The sequence below is a fragment of the Hemitrygon akajei genome, chromosome 30, assembly GCF_048418815.1.
Source record: "Hemitrygon akajei chromosome 30, sHemAka1.3, whole genome shotgun sequence".
NCBI lineage: Eukaryota > Metazoa > Chordata > Chondrichthyes > Myliobatiformes > Dasyatidae > Hemitrygon > Hemitrygon akajei.
The window spans coordinates 37,060,128-37,080,608 of NC_133153.1; the positions used below are offsets into that span (position 1 = coordinate 37,060,128).

Below are 20,481 nucleotides of genomic sequence, written 5' to 3' on the forward strand. Positions count from 1 at the left end.
CACAGACTCCTTGGTTAATAATAGGAGTCTATGGCATTAAAAATAAGGTTGGGAACTCCTGATCTAGAGATTTGCCAAGATTTCAATTGGCTTCAGTTTCTTTTTTTTAATGTGCTTGTTGTACCCATTCATACAGATCATTTTTTCAAAGGCATGAGCATTTCAAGCTCTTTTTAAGCCACTCCAATATCAGAACGTTCCACATACATTTAATTCACATTAAATCCTGGAGACACAGGACAAAACCACACAATCACCATCTCTGAAAGCAAATGCTGATCTGTGTTTTCAGTGTACATTACAGCTTTATTTAAACAAAACAGTCACATTTTTCAAGAATGAATTATTTCATTACATTATTCCCCGGCTTTTTCCAAAAAAATACCAGTAGTGTGGGGATTCAGGACATAAAAGGTGTGTCTAAAAATCCAGTAATAAACCTAATTTTGCAACTAATTTAAAATTTTTAGGAAAAATTAAATCCCCAGCTTGGGAATTGTGGGTGAACAAATTACACAAGGTTATACATCCTGAGGAGTTATAGTGCAAAGTGCCATGGCATTTCAACTTAATACATACAGAAATTATGCACCCACTGGCATTTCGATGGTCATTGACTTTCATCATTAAAAACTTTAGGGTCATTTCTTGCATGGACCATGTCAAGGGAAGGGCCCATCTTTTAAACAACCACAAAGCTGTGTCTCAATCAGATCTTCAGTGTTTATATTTTTTAAATGCTGCCTTACAAAATCTCAACTATTGCAAATCAACTATCAAGAGTTTAAATAGCAGTAAGGTTAACCAGGACCTGTATTTTCATCCTCCTATCATTATTGTTCCCATTGTTAAGGCATTTAGTGATAATGCTGAGTTTAGCACTGAATAATTTAGCACACTGCTTAGAAGGGCTTTGAAAACATGTAATGACTACAATTACAGGCTCCTTCTGTGTTGGTTACAAACTGCCAAAGGAATGACATTTAAGGAGGGTGTTTCATAGATGCACAATGAACCAATGTCAGGCCCACAAAAGTGCCTCTAATTTAATCCAACAATATCTCACGCAAGTCAGCACTTTTCAGATCCCCACTTCAATTGAACATTTTTAAATTTGTAAAAATAATTTACACTGAAATGAAAGTTAGCAATATTAATCATTTGACTGTGTAATCAAATTACACCTCACTCCATCACCTGGCAGTTTAGTTAATTTAGGGCTTTTGAGTTTGAGTATATGACTGAAGTCTTGGATAACAGCATCTTATAACAACACTGTTCACAACCACCAGCTTCATGCCCTGGGATACCCTTGAATTAGGCTTATCCATACCAAGGAAGCACAATTGAGTTGGGAAGTCATTAGATATGTGGCTGGTGGAAGTGTAGGTAGGATTCTATGAGGAAATATTGCCAAAGATGTCTGTGGAAGAGTGCCCATGCACCTTGCGTGCATATACTAAACAGTCTCTGTACAGTACAATCAACAGGCACAAAAAGACCAATTCAGTAAGGGCAATTGATATCAATTAACCCCAGCAAGAACACCCAAGTAAAAGGAAACAGTCCTTCAAGTTGAGTAACTGAAGATAGCAATATGAATACGCAACTCCTGCCAAATGCAGGTTCATGGTCTGTGACAGTGACAATTTTAATCAATGTAAGCAGCTCAAAAGATATTAGGTAAAAGCATCAACATTAAAGCACGGATCTTTCTGCCTACTGTATTTGGCAGAAAAACCCAGTAACTTTCTTGATGACAGTGTTATAATGGGGTTTAACTGGACTAATAAATTATTAACTGGACTATAGCAGAAATAATGAAAGATCATTTTAGATAACTGATGTCCAATTTCAAAAAGATGAGTTCACTTCTGTAAACTGGGAATTCACAACTCTCTGATTTAATTCTCCTTTTACTCAGGATTAGGTACAAAGCTGCTTTTAAATGAAAAGCTTAAAAATGTCCAAGGAGCTCTTTAAGTGGGAAGGAGGGAGTCCAGAAATGAGAGATTGTGACAGGTTTGGTGAGCAGAAGCTCAGTAGTTGAGTTGCTCTACAAGCATCCAGAGACACAAGTACAAATTTCACCACCAGAACTGAAGAATGTACATTCAAGTAATTAAATAAATCCAGTACTTTAAAAAAAATCTGGCAGCAGTAACAGTGACTATGAAACTGCTAGACTGTCATAAAAGGCATCTGATTCACCAATAGACTTCAGGGACATAAATCTGCCATTCTTACCCTGTCTGGCCTATATACCTGGGCTGCAGACTCATGAATACCATTTACTGCTAATTGTCTCCTCAGTACAAAGTCCAATCAGGAATAAATGTTAACCTTCTCAGCAATATCAAAATCCATACCTCATGAATGAATTTACTGGAAAAGCTTAAAAACCACAAATCAAAGTAAAATGAGCATGATTAATAGCCCAAATTGGAAAGTATCTGATACCTTGAAATCTTTTCTGAAAACGAACAATCATGATCTAATCATATCAAGAGAACATAATTCCTTCTCCCGCCCACCAACAACTCAGTTCCATTGTTGTTTGATTAAAAACTTTTCCCCAATGTTTTAATCATTTCTGAAATCCCAAGAACAACCTGCAAACAGCCCCATACCTGCGGACCTGTGTGCCAAAGTCATCACTATTGGTGCCTGAAGTGAATCAAATGGCTCTGGCACTAATGTGGCAAAAATTCAAATGTAGTTCATTGGCCATAAAGCACTTGACAACATCCAAAAAGGATGCACTGTAGTAGCATCCTTTGCAAATCTCCTTTTGTTCTAAGTTAAAAGGAACATTCAAGTAATAAAAAGTAAAGCATCCCAAATTTAACTGCCATTCACTTCAATCCAGGTAGTTTTGTTTTTAATGCCAAAAGCCAAGGCATTAAGCTCTTTTTGTACATATTATTTTTAAAAATTATCATTTGATTGATATGTTCTCATAAGCAACTGAGGAAAGTAAGTAGCACGAGGTGCACTTCTGAATAACCGTAGCTTTTCTCTCAAAGTGAGAAGCAGCAAACCACAATCACACTGATGACCAGAATTGTCCAGATTAGAAACACTCTATAGATGTGGGAGAACTGATAAAAGTATCGCCTTCAACAACTAAGACAAACATGATTTTATTCCACTGGCGTTGTGGTAAGGGTCTTTGCTGTTTCCCCTAGAACCTTCCCACATTATACAAAAGATTTAAAGTCACTAAATGTGCCAAGAGATCTGGACATGGACTACAGAATGCGTGCAATGTGGAACCAATATGCCTCAAGCCACAACTCAGACACATTATACTGAATGCTGAAGTGCTCCAACTGTCGGTTCGCCTGTTTGAAAGATATTCACAACCTCCCTCGGCCCTACGGTCCTTCGTGAGTTGTGGGCCTTCCACATCTGTGAAATAATAGGAATTTACAGTCAATAGTGAGACATTCTAGTCATCCTAAAATATGACATTCTGCTAAACCTGGAGAACAGGTGCCCAAAATATGGTTCTCCTTCTAAGAATGGCAGAGTTCCAACAGCCTTCCAGCAGCTTGTTCAAGTGATCATACTTCATGGATGCTACGGTGTACAACTGCAAGCTATTCACAGCCCAGCACCCATCTCACCTCAACAGCACTGAATCTACAGGCTCTCAGGTAAGGGGATCACTATTTTTATAAAGAACTTGAATTAAAACTAAGACCTTTTATACTTGGCTCCAGTGACCTACTAGCTTTACCAGAAAGGCAATGGGTAACACATTTGAAAATTTTAAGATCAATATTTATAAATTACTTATATCAATTCTTTTAAAGCCAGTTACACAGCAGTAGCGCGATTTAATGTAGGAGATAAAATGTTTAAAGATTTTTTTTTAATTGAGGGTCATGGTAAATAGATACAAGAGTAAGTGCCTGAGGAAGATCGTCCACATTACACTGAAAGACAGGACATGTCTGAGAACAACACACACAAAACACTGGAGAAACTCAGCAGGCCAGGCAGCATCTATAGAAAAGAGTACACAGTCAACTTTTTGGGCCAATACCCTTCATCAGGACTGGAAAGAGAAGTCAAAGTAAGAAAGTGGGAGGAGGGGAAGAAGAAGTACAAGGTGGTAGGTGATAGATGAAACCAGGAGAGGAATGGGGTGAAGAGCTGGGAAGTCAATTGGTGAAAAATATAAAGGGCTCAAGAAGGGGGAATCTGATAGGAAAGGACAGAAGGCCATGGAAGGAAGGGAAGGGGGTGGAGCACCAGAGGGAGGTGATGGGCAGGAAGGGAGATAAGGTGAGAGAGGAAAACAAGAATAAGGAATGGTGAAAGGAGGGGGGGCAATCACTGGAAGTTCAAGAAATCAATGTTCATGCCATCAGGTTAGAGGCTACCCAGACAGAATATAAGGTGTTGTTCCTCTAATCTGAGTGTGGCCTCATCACAGCAGTAGAGGAGGCCATGGACTGACATGTCAGAATGGGAAGTAGAATTGAAATGGGTGACACGTCTGAGAGGTCTACTCCTGCTCCTCTTCTCTTATTTTCTTCTACTTTCACAGAATCATATTCAATGATCAACTATAGTCAAAAAACCATGGGCTTAAAACAATCCCTCAATTGTTAAGCAAGGTATCCATGCATGATTTGAGTTCATTGTCCTTAAACAAAAATATGTTGAGAAAAGATAGACTGAAGTATCAACAAGAGGAACACAAGACCTTGGGTTAAACCTAATTTGTTAGTACTGTACTTGCAGCAGTTCAGTCCTCCATTTCAGAGCTTAATTTAACTTAGGGTCAATCTTACACGTACTATGAATACACCTGAAATCGAAACTCTAAAGTGAAAGCAGATGTCTGTCAAAGTCAAAGGACAGCAGAAACCACACCCGATTGGAATCAGGTTTTTAAAAGAGATTTTTAAAAACTTCTATTAGAGGTTTACAGCTCCAAAATTGACTGTTCGTCACAAAAATAAATAATATTTTAAAAAGGAATAAGGAAAAACATGAACAAACAACCCTATTGATTTGTTTAACTACTTCCACTGCATTGCATGATTCCACTTCCATGTAGGAATACTGTCAAAGCAACCGTATATTAGGATTTATACGGTTCTCATCACATGAGAGCTCATAAAGGGTGAAACCAACTGCAAGGTGAACAGGGGAATAATGGACCTCCTGCTGAAACAGCATTTCGGGGTGTCATGAGAACATGGAGTATGTTACTTAACAGACATATACTAACCAAAGTAAAATCACAAGGTCTTCAACAAAACCAAATGAATACCACAATCACATCAGAAGGAAAATTATAAAAGTTCAATTCCTCTCATTTCCCAGCAAGTTTTAAATACACTCTGCAATTCAGAACTTTGCTTAATGTTAGAAACTGAGATGAAACCAGTAATCTTAAGAATTTCCATTTAAATTATTCTTTAAGATCCAGGGAATGAAATAATACAGTAAACTCTCTCACAACTTATTGCAGGTCAGTTTTAGATCTTTGCTCCTTTAATCAATCCATTGCCTCATCCTCTCCCAAAATTCTATACCCTTCCAAAGTGCCGAAAAGAATCTCCTCACCCAAGACTAATCCACCTTCACGTACAAGCTTAACCTGAGCGACATGGTACTTGGCTATGCAGGGCAGCACACAACCTGATCGTCATGTGATCTTTAACCTGTGTACTTCCAAGCATCAGGGGCAGATCAACACCAGCAGGAGCATTCACCCATTAATTTCACCTTGAAATGAACCCACATCACAACTGTACAATATTAACATGATGGATAGCGGTGGTTAAAAGTAGCTTGAAAGATTACATTTTGGCACACCTTCCCATTTTGCTAAAACAGCTGAGATTGCCACAGCATTGATTCTTTAAAGATTCTATTAAGTAAGTTTCAAAACTGGCAGGGTAGCAAGAACTGAGACTTCTCCTCAGTGCCTGCCCACAGCCACTCTTACCACAATAAGGGGCTAGGTTTGCTGATAGATTTAAAGTCCTTGGTTCTGGTAACCAGAAAAGTTCACACCTTGCACAGAAACAAAATGAAGTAACCAAGGAGTGCTTTACCTTACACGAAAGGTGAAGCCAGATCAAGCATATGCATCAACTACAGTGCAGCAGACCTGCTCAGAGTAGCACCCGAGCCACGCTGTGGGATCTTCAAGGGTAGTAGTGCAATCACTCCAGTTCATTGATATTCTCCAAAAGCGTTTTACAAATTTCACATTTTGCTGTTAACATTCTAACAATAAAAGTTTCAAAGTCATTTGCCACCCAGCATGGACAAGTGAGTGATAAAACAAAGTCCTCAATGGTGCGGCTAATGGAAGATTAATGTCACATTACAACCGCAGTAAAGGCAGAGGAAGGCTGCAGTTGTGACGGGTCCCCAGTCGACTTGTGTTCCATGCCACTGGACCCTGACCCAATCCTTCAAGGACCATGCAGTGGCTGCCCACGCATCAGCCCCCCACGTTAAGCAAAGTCACACACAGGCGTTCTCCATTAAGGGAACAATAGATAACATGCTTAGGAGAACATTATACTCAACTCAAGTGATCGCACTGCTACTGCTAAACCAAATCAGATGTTCCTGCTTTCCTATCCACTGCGAAACCAGCTACACAAGAAAGGCAAAGCAGTGGTCATCAAAAAAAATCAATCAACTATCTTATCACAAATCTTGTTAACAATAGTTCAGACTGGTACTTTCTTTATCCTTAGGCAATAATAGTAGGGAAAGAAGAAAAAAGATTGTAATTCAAATTACTTCCCATTTGTAGGCCAACATATGTGATCTGCTCCTACTTCTGATATCTTAATGTTGTTGGAAGACACAAGGTTTGATCTGAACCTTAAACAAAGATCAATTTTTATAACTTACACAAGTTTAAAATTTTAGTTTGTAGGCACTTTGCATCATTCGAGCCTATTCGATGAAAGCGCCGAGGAAGCACCATAGACAATCTGAACGGTTGTGGGCTGGGTTCAGAGACAGGATGGTATAAGACAAAACAGCTATGTAATCAGCAGATCAATCCCATAAACTAATGTGTTAGGGCCATACCTAATACCAGTCTGGTAAAGAATCATCTTAAAAGTCAATGCAATTCTACAAATTCTTCCAATGATTGAGGGATCTGACTTTTGTAACTGATGTTGTGAAGTCTTACTGCTCGGGCAGCCAGGCACTTCAGGCTCATCTTCATCTGAGTCTTAAGGAGGATTTCAGACACGCCAGTTGTGCTCTTGTCTAGTGGGGTCTTCTTCTGCTTGTTGGTCATGTCGGCATGGGCTCCAGCCTCCACCAGGCTGATGATGATGGCGTGGAGGGTGAGGAAGTCGCTGATGGGCCGGTTGTACTGCACGATGATGTGGAGCGGCCCATTGCCATCCTTGTCCACGGCATTCATGTCGGCGCCGCAGTCCAGCAGTAGCTTGGTGACCTGAGCGCTGGGGAAGCTGCACACGTCGCTGGTGTGGAAGTCGTCGACCGGCGTGCTGGAGTTCACCGCCAGGTGCAACAGGCTGGAGCCGTGCCGGGTGCGTGGGTCCAGGTGAACCAGTCTGTAGATCTGCTTGTTGATGCGTGCCCGTTCCTCCTCATTGCACTGTGTTTTGGTGGAGATACACACCAGATACAGGAAGGTAAATATGTTCGATTCACAGTTGTCCATGGCCGTCTGCACGTCCATCTCAGACGGGTTTTTGATTCGTGCCAGGCCCCTCTCTATCTCCAGCACACTGCATTTCAGTACGTTCTCAATGTCCCGAGGCTTCACGGGCTCGTTCAGATGTATCATCTGTGAGAAGACCTGTGCGAAGCGGAGCAGGTCTTTGTGGGTGTTGCGATTGCCTTTCTGCCTCAGGTGCAGGGCATGAAGCCACAGCTTGATGCACTGCTCAAACTCCATGCTGTCTGCATACACTGCCCCTCTGTAGATGATAGGGTGCGAGACGTCAATGTTGTCGGAGCCCAGGATCCGCTCGCGTACAATCAGCCCTTCCATGTGAAGGGCATCCCTGTCCTGCCGGATGGCCTCCAGCTCCTGCGGCGTCCTGCACTCTGCACGCCCACCGTAGGCCTCGATGGAAGGGAGGGTAACCTTCTCGAGTGGGTTGTCAGGGTCGCGGTGCCTCTCCAGCATAGCCAGGTACAGGTAATGGTAAGTCTTCTCAATGTCGTAGTTCTCGCGGTCATTAGCGAAGGAAGCACCCAGCAACTCCAGGGCTTCGATGCGGCTCTCACGGTCACAGTCCACGTGGGAGAGCAGCAGCTCCACCACATCGGCCTTGCAGCTCTCGGCGGCCACCTTCAGTGGAGTCATGCCGTGGCCATTCATCACCATGGTAGCCCGCCACTTCACCAGCTCCCTGACAATCTCCAGATGGCCTGCTTCAGCTGCAAAGTGTAGCGCAGTGGCCCCGCATTGTGCCTTGGCGTTGGGATCAGCATGCTGCTCCAACAGGTACCTGTGAAAATAGATAACAAGCCCTTGAACAAGTGGAAACAGAAGCCACCAATAAACGAGGTAGTTGTTAAAAAAAAAATCACTGAACATACTTACAAGGGCAGATAGCTTATCAAGAATCAAATATCAACTTTATTCACTATATACATGTACTGGGAATTAGGACTTACCTGAAATATAATCCCTCTTGTTATGGGCACCTCCTGCTAAGGAGTAGTTTCCCACTGCCTATTCTATTTATTCCCTCAATTTTGTATACCTCAATCAGATCAGCCCTCAGGTTTCTCCATAGCCAGGAAAAAAAATTGCAGCCCATCCAATCTCAACTCACAGCTGAAATTCTCCACCCCAGGCAACAAATTGGTGAATTTCCTCTACAGCCCCAACAATGCAATCACATCCCTCTTTTAAAGTTCACAGAAAATTTGTTATCAAACTACATATGTCACCATATACAACCCAAGATTCATTTTCTGAGGTCATACACAGTAAATTCAAACAACACAATAGAATCAATGAAAGACTGCAACCAACAGGATGGATAACCAATGTGCAAACTGTGAAAACACAAATGAGAAAAATATAAACAAACAATAAATATCAAGAACATGAGATGAAGAGCCCTTGAAGGTGAGAACAGTTTAGTGATGGGAGCAAGTAAAGTTATCTCCACTGGTTCAAGAGTCTGATGGCTGAAGGATAATAACTAGTCCTGAACCTGGTGGTGTAGGTCCTGTGGCTCCTTTACCACCTTCCTGATGGCAGCAGCGAGAAGAGAGTATGGCCTGGTGTGTGGTGGTCCTTAAAGATGAATGCTGCATTCTAGAGACAACATTCTGTGTAGATGTGCTCAATGGTGGGGAGTGCTTTACCCAAGATGGAGTGAGCCACATCCACTACTCTTGCGTAGGATTTTCCTGTTGTCTACCCTGGACATAGTTAATGAATCTCAGTTGGATCAGTATGCATGGAGAAGAGCAAGTGAAAAAGAAAAATGAGCAAAGCTATTAAAAATAAATTCACTCTTCAATTCATATCCTGTTGCCCTCAACTGAAATGGGCATGTCATTTGTAATGCTTTCTATGATTAAAGTGATATGAAAACTGTCAATCTGACCCCATAATGTGAACATTGATAATCAGTAAAAGGCAATAATGGGTTGTCATACACAATTCAACATTTGTAGAAAGGGGGAAGCATGCCTGGTTTATATTCTAAGGCCACTTTATTGGTGAACCTGTACACCTGCTTGTTAATGCAAACACCTATTCAGCAAATCATGTGATAACTCAATGCATAAAAGCATGCAGATAAGGTCAAGAGGTTCAGTTGTTGTTCAGACCGAATATCCAAATGGGGAAAAGAGGTGATCTAAGTAACTTTGACTGTGAAATGATCAACAGAGCTTGATGGGATGGCTTGTGTATCTCAGAGACTGATAATCTCCTGGGATTTTCATGCACAGCAGTCTCTGGAGTTTAAAGAGAATGGTTTGCAAAACAAAACAACTCCAGTGTAACCAAAAATGCCTTGTAAATGAGAGGGGTCAGAGAAGAATGGCCAGACTGGTTCAAGCTGACAGGAAGGCAACAGTAACTCAATGTGTTACAGCAGTGGCGTGCATGAGAGTATCTCTGAATGCACATTCCAACAAACCACGAAGTCAGCAGGCTACAGCAGCAGAAGACCACAAACATACACTCAGTGGCCACTTCATTAGGTACAGGAGGTATATAATAGAGGCCACTGTGTGTATACTGCAATGGCACTAAGCATTTAATTGTCTCCCCCTATTCTTCACATCACAGTGTTTTGTTGCTATAGCTACTGTTCCCAAGATTAATCCCACTGCTTTAATTTAACCAAATGATCCAATAATGCACAAATTAATGTCATCCAATAGCAAATCTTGACAAGGTGTGGCACTAATTGCAGTACAAATTGCTTTATATACACTCTCATTTTCACAAGTGCATAATAACTCATATATCCACTATTCAGTAATACTAACAATAAATATTTGCTCTCAAGGCTAATATCCATGTACAGTCTAAATAGGATTATTGAAAACACACAATGACAACTCAAACAGTACTGAGGTGACACACTAATGAGGGTATCTATTACCCTTTTATTCACTAATTAGAATTTCAATTAAATCCCAAATTAGTTACATGTGGTTAATGTTTTGAGCCTCACAGATGGCATTTTAACAGTCAGTTGAACTGATTACCTATCGGTTAACTCCTAATCCATATGGGGGAACTGCTATTATATAAAAGCAATCCACTGGCTTGGGGTCGACTGACTCAGGATGAGTGTGGGTCTTTCTAACAGACTTTTTACATTTCCCTCTATTCTACTCTGACCATACTGTTCAGGAACATTTATAACCTGTTGACCATCAGGTTCCTGAACCGGCTTGGACAACTACACTCACCCCACCACTGAAATGATTCCACAACCTACAGACTCACTTCCAAGGACTTTACAACATGTTCTCAGTATTATTTATTTGTTTATTATTCCTATTTTTTTGTTTTTCAAAATATATGCTGGCATTCACAATAAATACAATAGAATCTGCACACAAGGACAAACAGTCAATATGCAAAAGACAACAAAATGAGCAAATACAATAAATAGACAAATAAACACAAGTTGTAAAGTCATTGAAAGTGAGTCTGTAAGTTGTGGAATCAGTTCATTGTTGAGGTGAATCAAGTTATCCATGCTGATTCAGAAGTCTGATGGTTGAAGTACAATAACTGCTCGCAAATCTGGTAGTGTGGGACTAAACACTAAAAGCACTAGTCACACTTTAATAAATAGTTTCTTGCCTGCAGTGCAGTATGGGATGGGTGCGTACTGCATGCCCAGAATTTAATTCTCTGAACAAGAGCATTTGCAGTAGATGAGAAAAAGATTAAGACCTCAGATTTAAGTCGGGTTTTAACTTTAATACCAAGCAGATCACTCCAGGAACATGCCTGCCCATCCAGAAAACACAGTAAATCAAGGTTTCAATGAATGAAAAGGGGTAGAGAAACAAAATTTAAACACACTGTATTATGGTGGGGGTTGCAGAGAAGTGAGAGAAATGAGGAGTAATTACACAGTGTTCCTTGCCCTAAGTAAAATATTGTTTAAAATAGTTCAAATTGCATTGAGACACAGCGGGAAACCAATTCAACACAGATGTCCAAGATTAAACTTCTTCTTACAGCAGCCTTCACAATCACTGCATTCCTGATGTTACTGAGGTAAAGTATGGGTCTCAGGGTAAATTGTTTCAACTATCATCCCCCAGATCAACTGTAAGCAACAATTTGAAATATAATTCTGCAGTACATTTTAATTAAAATTTATATGACTCTTTAAAATTAATTAAACATAAGTAAATCAACAACAGAATGGTTTAAAAAGAAGTAAATTTGTGTTTTGGAATGGCCAAGTCAGAGTCAAGACCTTAACCAAATTGAGATGCTGTGGCATGACCTGAAGAGGGCTGTTCATGCAAGGTATCCCAGAAATATGGATTAACTGAAACAATTTTGTATGGAGGAATGGTCTAAAATTCCTCCAGGCCATTGTGCAAGTCTGATTAGAAGCTACAGGAAACATTCAGTGAAGGTTATTGCTACTAAAGGAGGTTCCACCCGTTATTAAATACAAGGTTCATATAACTTTTCCAGCCTGGACTGTGAATGATTAAACAATGTGTTCAATAAAGACATGAAAAGTACAATTGGTAGTGTGTTATTAGTTTAGGCATATCTAACCCCTGTGACTTAAATGAAGATTAGACCACATTTTATGAATAAATAATACAGAAAACCAGGTAATTGCAAAGGGTTCACAAACTTTTGCTTGCAACTGTAGCTCAGGATTAAATTCTGGCCCTCTGTGCTTCTTTGAAGTGCTTTACTGAGTTGAATAGCAGCAAGACGGTACCAGATAAATGCAAGTTCTTGCAAATGTCATTATTATACTAGAGCAACTAAATTACCAAATATCAGTGGCTCCAACAACTTTATTATTTGGCAACTGTTTCTCAAGTACTAAGTAAATTTATTATCGAAGTACGTACATATCACTATACCTCTCACACTGAAGTCACTTCCTTACAGGGGAAAAATTGGACATTACAGAATACCTTGTAAATGGCAGGAAACGCAATGCTGTTCTCTGGTTTATACTTAAGGATTAATCCTCTCATACTCAATATTTGGGGAAGTGGGGGAGAGAGCACAGGTGATCATGGCATTGGTCAAAGGATAATTTTTGGGCAGAACATTATTCATGGGACATAGAAATTCTCCTAAAGCTATGTGATTGTTTGTGTTCCACTGAAGAAGCTGGCAAAGGCAGGGCTCAGTATCTTCCAGAAGAAAGCAGCATCTCCAACAATTCAGCATCCCAAAAGTATTTACACCCTGGCCTAAATTACCCTGGAGAGGGGTGTGAATCTCTAGAGCCCCAACTTGGAAGCAAGAGAGCTGCATCTCTGCCATGTACAAACAAGACAGCAGCAGCTATGTTGGAAACTAAACTGATATGCATTCAACAATGGGAGTACAGTAATACAATTCTCGTTTAGTCAGAAAATTGAGTGGACTGGTTATCTGTTCAGAAATTGATACACTGTTACATTCGATGGACATCACACAGTGCATTGTAAATGCAAGGAAACACAATGCTGTTCTTAATAAGAGCTGACGATTTGCTGGAACAGAATGCCAACAATAGAAAACAAGGTTAAGCCAGGCAAAGTGTCTCATTTATTTTATAATATACTTAACATTTTTAATTTACAGCAGAACTATTTGATTCACAGGTGTGTACTACAGGTTGTCCTTCACTAATCCGACTACCTGTAGTCCGGTTCATTCAATAATCCAGCACTGATTCCAAATTTTCCATGCGACAGTAATTTCAAATTTCCTAGGCCACCGTACCAATCTGCTGCGCATTGCTTTGGTTGCACTAGATCTGTTCATGTGTTGGCCCGCTCTTGTAAGCACACAGGCGATTCCTGCTTGTTTTCCTGCATTTATTAATATCATTTGCTCTTTTATGGCCTCAATTATGGCCTTAGTGAGTGAGGGAAATGCACCTCGTGCAGTGAAGCAAAAATACTGCACGTTATCCATTAAAGATAAGGTTGAACTCTTGAAAAAAACTGGACAGTGGTGTATCGGTGAAAAGCTTCTGCGAGTGTTACAACATTGGCTCTTCCACAGTGTACGATATAAGGAAACAGAAAGAAAAACTGCTACATTTTTTTGCTGATAGTGGCTCAAAGAAAAAGTGTGCGTAAGAAAAACAATGAAAGACAGAAGAAATTCAGAACTAGATAAAGAGCTGATAACGTGGTTTAATCTTCGTGTAAATGAAGTGTTGAACTACCTGGAGATATGGTGAAGGAACAAGCAAAAGTGTTTCATGAAGAACTAGGACTAGATTATGAATGTGACTATAGTGAAGGCTGGCTTCATCGGTTCAAGCAGCGTCATGGCTTACAATTTTGTGCAGCGTGTGGTGAAAACGTTCAGCAGACAAGGAAGCAGCAGCAGTTTGTTGACGAGTTTGCCAAGTTAGTCTCCGATGAAAAATGTACCCTTTATTTTATCTGTGCCTGTACAGTATATTACTTTATTAAGATTTCACTTGCTACTCATTTAATATTTCTGTTTCATTGTTATCTAACATATACTGATTTACATGATATTTTAAAGGTATGATGAGGCGGTTAGCTATTGCTTAATGTAATCCAGCACTCCTCAGGTCCCAATGGTGCCGGATTAGTGAAGGTCGTCCTGTATTAGAATATTAGTGTCTGTAGTAGGTAAGGCAGGGCAGTGCCTCTGTATTTGAATTTCCTGCAGTAACATAACTCTTGCTTGACAGATAGTGAGAAGTGGCCATCCTGACAGATCTTTCCTACAATGCCAGAGCCTCAATTTTATCCTGAGGCAGCTGGGGTGGACATTAATTCATCATCTAGCTCCTTTCAGAATGACTGTTCACTGTAGTTTGGAAAGGGGTACAGTGGTCTTCCCCATACTGGACTCTGATCTACAGGATGTTCGTGGGGATACGCACCGAGACAAGCAACAACTGCAGCTGAACGATTAGGAACTCTTTGCAAAGTGCACCGGGATCTGCCAGGAACCTGCTAGTCTCTTCAGTCCAAGGAGCTGTTCACCAACAAATGTTGCAGATAGGCACCACATGCCAAGAGGGCAACAATGAAACTTGCAAATACCACCACTACTATGGTGAAAGGATCACTGCTTATGGCTCTTCCACTATTGCACATTACCAACAGGAATGTGTGTAAACTCCTCTCATTGCTCACAGAATGTGTGTGTATGAGATGATGAGAGGCACTGAACATGTGGACAGTCAGAGGCTTTTTCCCAGGGCTGGAATGGCTAGCACTAGAGGGCACAGTTTTAAAGGCACTTGGAGGTAGGTACAGAGGAGATGTCAGGGGTAAGTTTTTTTGTGGATTTTTTTTTTACACACACAGAGTGGTGAGTGCGTGGAATAGGCTGCCAGTGATGGTGGTAGAGGCGGATACGATAGGGTCTTTTAAGAGACTCCTGGTCAAATAAATGGAACTCAGAAATATAGAGGGCTATGGGTAACCCTAGGTAATTTCTAAAGTAAGGACTTGTTCAGCACAGCTTTGTGGGCTGAAGGGCCTGTATTGTGCTATAGGTTTTCTATGTTTCTATGTAGAATATATGAGAAAGAAAAACTGAATTTGTGCTAACAAGGAGTGTGCGTGCCTGGAATGCGCTGCTTAGGGTGATGGTAAAGGGACATTAGGGACTTCTAAGAGACATTTAGATAAAGCACATGAATGTCAGGAAAGTGGAAGGATATGGACATTGTGTAGGCAGAAGAGATTAATTTAATTGGCTATTTAATTACTAATGGAACTGGTTCAGCAAAGCATTGTGGACTAAAGGGCCTGTTCACATGCTGTACTGTTGTATGTTCTATAGGGTCAATCTTGTAAGCAAAGAAAACAAATTGACTTTTACTGCAAACGACAGCTCAGGAATGTCCTGTGTTAAATATTTGCAATGTTAAAGAAGATAGTGTAGATTTTGAAAAAATATGGATGGCGCCAGCATCACACAGATTCTATGAATATAACAATTTATATAAACAAAATAAATATTTCAGTCAGTGTTGATTTAACCTTCCACCAAACAAACAGCACCTCCAGCAATTCAGCACTCCCTTGGTATTGTGCTGAAGCATCATCTCAAATTCTGTACCACAGGAATGGGATTTATACATATAACCTTCTGACTCCAAACTAACAAGGAGCTGCACAGAACCCTCTAGCAACGTAATTCTTTAACAGAAACAGTAGGATTCCATATATAAAACTAATCAGTGAAATATTAATCACACAAAGTTCAATTTATGAGCAACAAATTCACCCCACCTAGTGCAAAACCTCCCAAGCTAAATGCTCTCCAGAGTATGGTCCCACTCTTGGTAATCCAGAATCATTTCTTTGCATGAAAAATGGTTAAATTATAGTCATCCAAAATAAGCAACAATTAAAACACGTTCCCTGCAACTCCTTCAACTTAATGGCTGTTGTATTAAAAGCAGACTGTCTTAATAGACTAGATTTAAGAAGCCAAGACAGGGGTCATAGTTCCCCCTACAGCAAAGGTGGTTATGAGGAGATTAAAGAGGTGTTCAAATTGCCGAGAGGAGCAATTTCCACAGGCAGGGTATTTAGTAACCAGAGAACACACATTTAAAGTTGATAAAAGAGCTGAATGGGAGGAGGGGTGGGAGTGGGGGTAACAATGTTTTAGAACATAAAACATACATTACAGCACAGTACAGGCTCTTCAGCCCATAATGTTGCATCAACCTATCCCTACTGCAAAGCTCTCCATGCACCTATGAGTTTCTTAAATGCCCCTTATGTATCTGCTGGGAGTTCCACACAGCCCCCACTCTGTGTAAGTAAAAAGGACATCACCCCCCTCATACTTTCATCTGCCAATCATCTTAACATTATGCCCCCTCATCTAAGATATTTCCAACCTGGGGGAAGTCGTCTCCGCTGTCCATTCCATTGATTTCTCTTATTATCTTGTATACCTAGAGTCACAGAACACTACAGCACAGAAACAGACTCTTCAGGCCATCGAGTCTGTGCTGAACTACTGATCTGTCCAGTACCATCTACCTGCACCTGGGCCATAGCCTACCATACCCTCACCATCCAAGTACCTATCCAAATTTCTCTTAAATGTTGAAATCAAGCTCTCATCCACCACTTCTGCTGGCAGCTCATTCCACACTCAGCACCTTCTGAGTGAAGTTGTTCCCCCTCATGTTCCCCTTAAACATTTCACCTTTCATCCTTAACCCATACCCTCTAGTTCTATTCTCACCCAACCTCAGTAGAAAAAGCCTGCTTGTATTTACCCTATCTATACCCTTCATTTTATATACCTCTATCAAATCTCCTCTCATTCTCCTACACTTCAGTGAATAAAGTCCTAAACTATTCAACCATTCCCGAAAACACAAGTCCTCATGTCCCAGCAACACCCTTGTAAATTTTCTCTGTACTCTTTCGATCTTATTAATATCTTTCCTGTAGGTAGGTGACCAGAACTGTACACAATACTCCAAATTAAGCCCCACCAATGTCTTAACAACATAACATCCCATCTTCTGTACTCAATACAGTGACTCATGAAGGCCAATACAGGGTATGTTAAAAGCTTTCTTTACCATCCTGTCTACCTGTGATGCCACTTTCAACAAATTATGTACCCGTACTTCCAGATCCCTTGGTTCTACAGCACTTAATACCCTACCATTCACTTTGTATGACCTACCCTGCTGGCCCTACTGAAGTGCAAAACCTTGCACTTGTCTATATTAAACTATATCTGCCATTTTTCAGCCCATTTTTCCAGCTGATGCAGATCCTTCTACAATCCATGATAGTCTTCCTCACTAACCACTACACCCCCAATCTTGTGGTGTCATCTGCAAATTTGCTGCTCCAGTTAACTACATTAACTGAAGAGGAGAGTGGACCATGGGAGAAAGGAAAGGAGGATGGGCACCAACAGGAAGTGACAGGCAGGTAAGAAGGAATTCAGCAACCAATCTCACAGTCCAATGCTTGTAGTTCTGATGTTAATTCTCCAAAATTAAAGCTAAACCTCAAAAGATTTTGGGGTTCCCACATACCACATACCGTTCCAGCTATCTAAGCAACTTCAGCCCTATATTCCACCATGAGCTGATCAAGCCCCCAGGCTTGTGCTGGTACCACTTCCTGAGCTGTTTCCAACCACTCCCTTCAGACAGACCCTCCTACTTACTCAGGTCCTCCTCCTTAAACCTGCTCTACTTTTCCATATTCCTGCTTCTGAACCGATCCTGGTTCTGTCCGGTCTTACCACCTCCGTCCAGATCCTTTACTCTCCTGCGGCCATAATGGAAACTATAAAACTATTCCTATCATCCCCGAGACACATCAGAGTGCTCTACAGCACGGAAACAGGACCTTTAGCCCAACTCATCCATGCCAACCAAGTTGCTTAACTGAATTAATCCCATTTGCCAGCATCTGGCCCATATTCTTCTAAACCAGCAGCTCCCAACCTGCAGTCCATAGACCCGTTGCTTAAAGGTATTGATTCATAGCATAAAACAGTTTCTAAACTTTTCTCATCATGTACCTATCTAAATATCCTTTAAAAGCTGTAACTGTACCCAGCTCTACTGCTTTCTCTGGCCGCTTGTTGCACTTAACTACTACCTCCAATATGGAAAATCTTGCCTGTCAGGCCTCCCTTAAATTTTTTTTTCTCCCACCTTAAATCTACGCCCTGAGCTTTAGGTTCCAGCACTCTGGAGGAAAGAAACTATAGTAATCACCTTATCTATACCCCTGATTACTTTATACATCTCAATAAAGTCATCAATCTAGCTAAAAATTAATGTCATTATTAATTCCCAATTCCAAACCCCATCCCCACTGCCAAATAACCTAGAACGACCTGCCTGTAATCTTACACCCTTCCAAACCCAATCATGCAGGCTTCTGTCTCAGCACCCTCCCACACTTTTGCATACTGGCCATCTCCCTTCCCAGTGCCGAAGCAGGATCTTGAACCGAAATACCATCAAGTTTTTTCTCTCACACAGATGCTGCTCAACCCACTGAGTTCCTCCAGCAGGTTACAACACTTAAAACTGGAGGAACTGAGTGGGTGAGGCAGCATCAATGGAGGGAAATGGACAGTCAACATTTCGGAACAAGACCCTTCAACTCCATTCTTGTGTCTCCAATGTATTACTCGCCTGCTAATCATTTTCTCACGCACCACTGACTTGGTGTTGAAACGAACCTTTCATGGGTGAAGCTGCTCCCTCCATCCCACCCTCCATGCTTTGACCCGGGGCTGAAGCCCTCACTTCCTGCTTTGATTCTCTTCCTTAAAACTCCGCACCGTTTTAACGCAAGGTTAAAGTCCTCCTCTCATACTTTGACCCGGGGTTAAAGCCCTCCCTTTTAGTCCAGGGTTAAAGCTCTCCACTCCCCTTTGACCCGGTGTTGAACCCTCCCCTCTACTGACCTAGGTTGAAGTCCTTCCCTTGGAGTCAGAGGTTACATTCCAGCAACTCACTCCCCTAGATCTCCAGCACTCACCTCACCACTTCGCTGTGCCCCTTGTAAGCGGCGATCATCAGGCAGGTATTGTCGTACTTGTTGGCGATGCGGATATCGGCGCGGTTCTCCACCAGGAAGCGCACGATGTCGAGGCGCCCGTCGAAGCAGGCGGCGCGCAGCGGCGTGGAGTTGGTGGCCGTAGTGTGGTTGACGTTGGCGCCGCCCGCCACCAGCAGCCGCACCACGTCGAGGTGGCCGGCGCCCGCAGCGCACCACAGCGCCGTGGCGCCGTCGATCACGTAGCCGTCGAAGCGCACGGTTCCCGTCTGCTCGGTCTCCACCCGGTAGTGCTCGAGCAGCAGTCGCACCACCTTGGCATGGCCGTTGCGGGCGGCGGCGATGAGCGGAGTGGCCCGCTGGCCCCCGCCACCACCGCCGCCGCCGCCGGGCCCACCACCGGGCCCCGGGCTCAGCTGCGCCAGTAGCCGGCGGCACTCGGCCTCCGAGCGGTTCAGCAGCAGCGCAGCCAGCGTCAACACCCGGCCCTCGCTCGCCGCCTTGTACACGTAGGCGGCCAGCGACTCCATCAGCCGCCCGACCCGCCGCTGTCCGCCATCCCCGATCCGGTTTGAAGCCCCGTCCGTCTGCCCGCTCACGGCGGTGTCTCCCCCTTCTCCTTCCGTATCACCAATGCGTGCAGCGCTGAAACCGCTCCGGTAGTGCATTCCTATCGTTCCGCTTCACACACTCAATTTTGCACTCTGTTACTGCTTTCACTCGCAAAATGCTGGAGAAAGGCGTTAACGCAATCTGATGATAAAGGGTCTCCGCTCGAATATCTCGTCTGTTTATCCCCCTGACGCCTGCTAAGTTTCTCCAGTGTGTGTGTGTGTGTTCCTCAAGATTTCCAGCATCTGCAGAATCTCTTGCGTCTGTCACCGTTTTCCTTATTGGAATTGTTTTTGCATTTATTATTGTCACATGTACCGAGATTCAGTGGAAAGATTTTCTTGCATACAGATCAGATCATTACACAGTGCACTGAGGTAGAACAAGGTAAAACAATAACAATGCAAAGTAAATTGAAACCACCTACAGAGGAAGTGGAGTGCAGGTGAAGAATAAGGTGCAAGATCGTAATGATGAAGATTTATAAAATTGTTGAGCTTTGTGTGATAAGATAGACTCTCGACCTCTTAATCTACTTATGCTAGCCATGCACTTCATTGTCTGCCTGAACTGCCCTTTCTCTGTAATTGTAAAATAATAAACCAATTTATTCTTCACAAACGTCTTCCCCAATAAACATTA

General features: G+C 42.0%; 2 protein-coding genes across 6 annotated transcripts in view; one reads left to right on the plus strand and one right to left on the minus strand.

The window, feature by feature from the left end:
* Positions 1-285: 285 nt before the first annotated feature.
* Positions 286-20,080, minus strand: fem1b (fem-1 homolog b). 2 transcript variants are annotated; one of them, XR_012096754.1, is made up of 3 exons: positions 19,210-20,080; positions 6,898-8,486; positions 286-3,411 (listed from the first exon to the last, which is right to left on the minus strand). XR_012096754.1 is itself a non-coding variant. In XM_073032616.1 (3 exons), the coding sequence occupies exons 1-2, from the start codon at positions 19,893-19,895 to the stop codon at positions 7,115-7,117; spliced, it is 2,058 nt and encodes a 685-aa protein (XP_072888717.1). In that variant the 5' UTR covers positions 19,896-20,080; the 3' UTR covers positions 286-3,411; positions 7,081-7,114. The 2 variants fall into 2 exon arrangements, 1 of the variants encoding a protein (XP_072888717.1); XM_073032616.1 differs by having other exon boundaries at positions 7,081-8,486.
* LOC140718629 (ceroid-lipofuscinosis neuronal protein 6 homolog) overlaps positions 19,139-20,481 on the plus strand; it is a 43,670-nt gene continuing 42,327 nt past the window's right edge. For 3 of the 4 annotated variants that reach the window (XM_073032617.1, XM_073032619.1, XM_073032620.1), the window contains exon 1: positions 19,140-19,250. The gene's annotated coding sequence lies outside the window, so the exon portion shown is untranslated. Of the gene's footprint in view, positions 19,255-20,481 lie in introns of all 4 variants that reach the window. The other variant, XM_073032618.1, reaches the window with a different exon arrangement.

Coding starts and splice junctions, on each gene's coding strand:
- fem1b (XM_073032616.1), bottom strand. CDS start 19,895: ATGCACTACCGGAGCGGTTTCAGCGCTGCACGCATTGGTGATACGGAA. Junction 8,487..19,209: donor GGGCACAGCGAAGTGGTGAG/GTGAGTGCTGGA, acceptor CTATTTTCACAG/GTACCTGTTGGAGCAGCATG.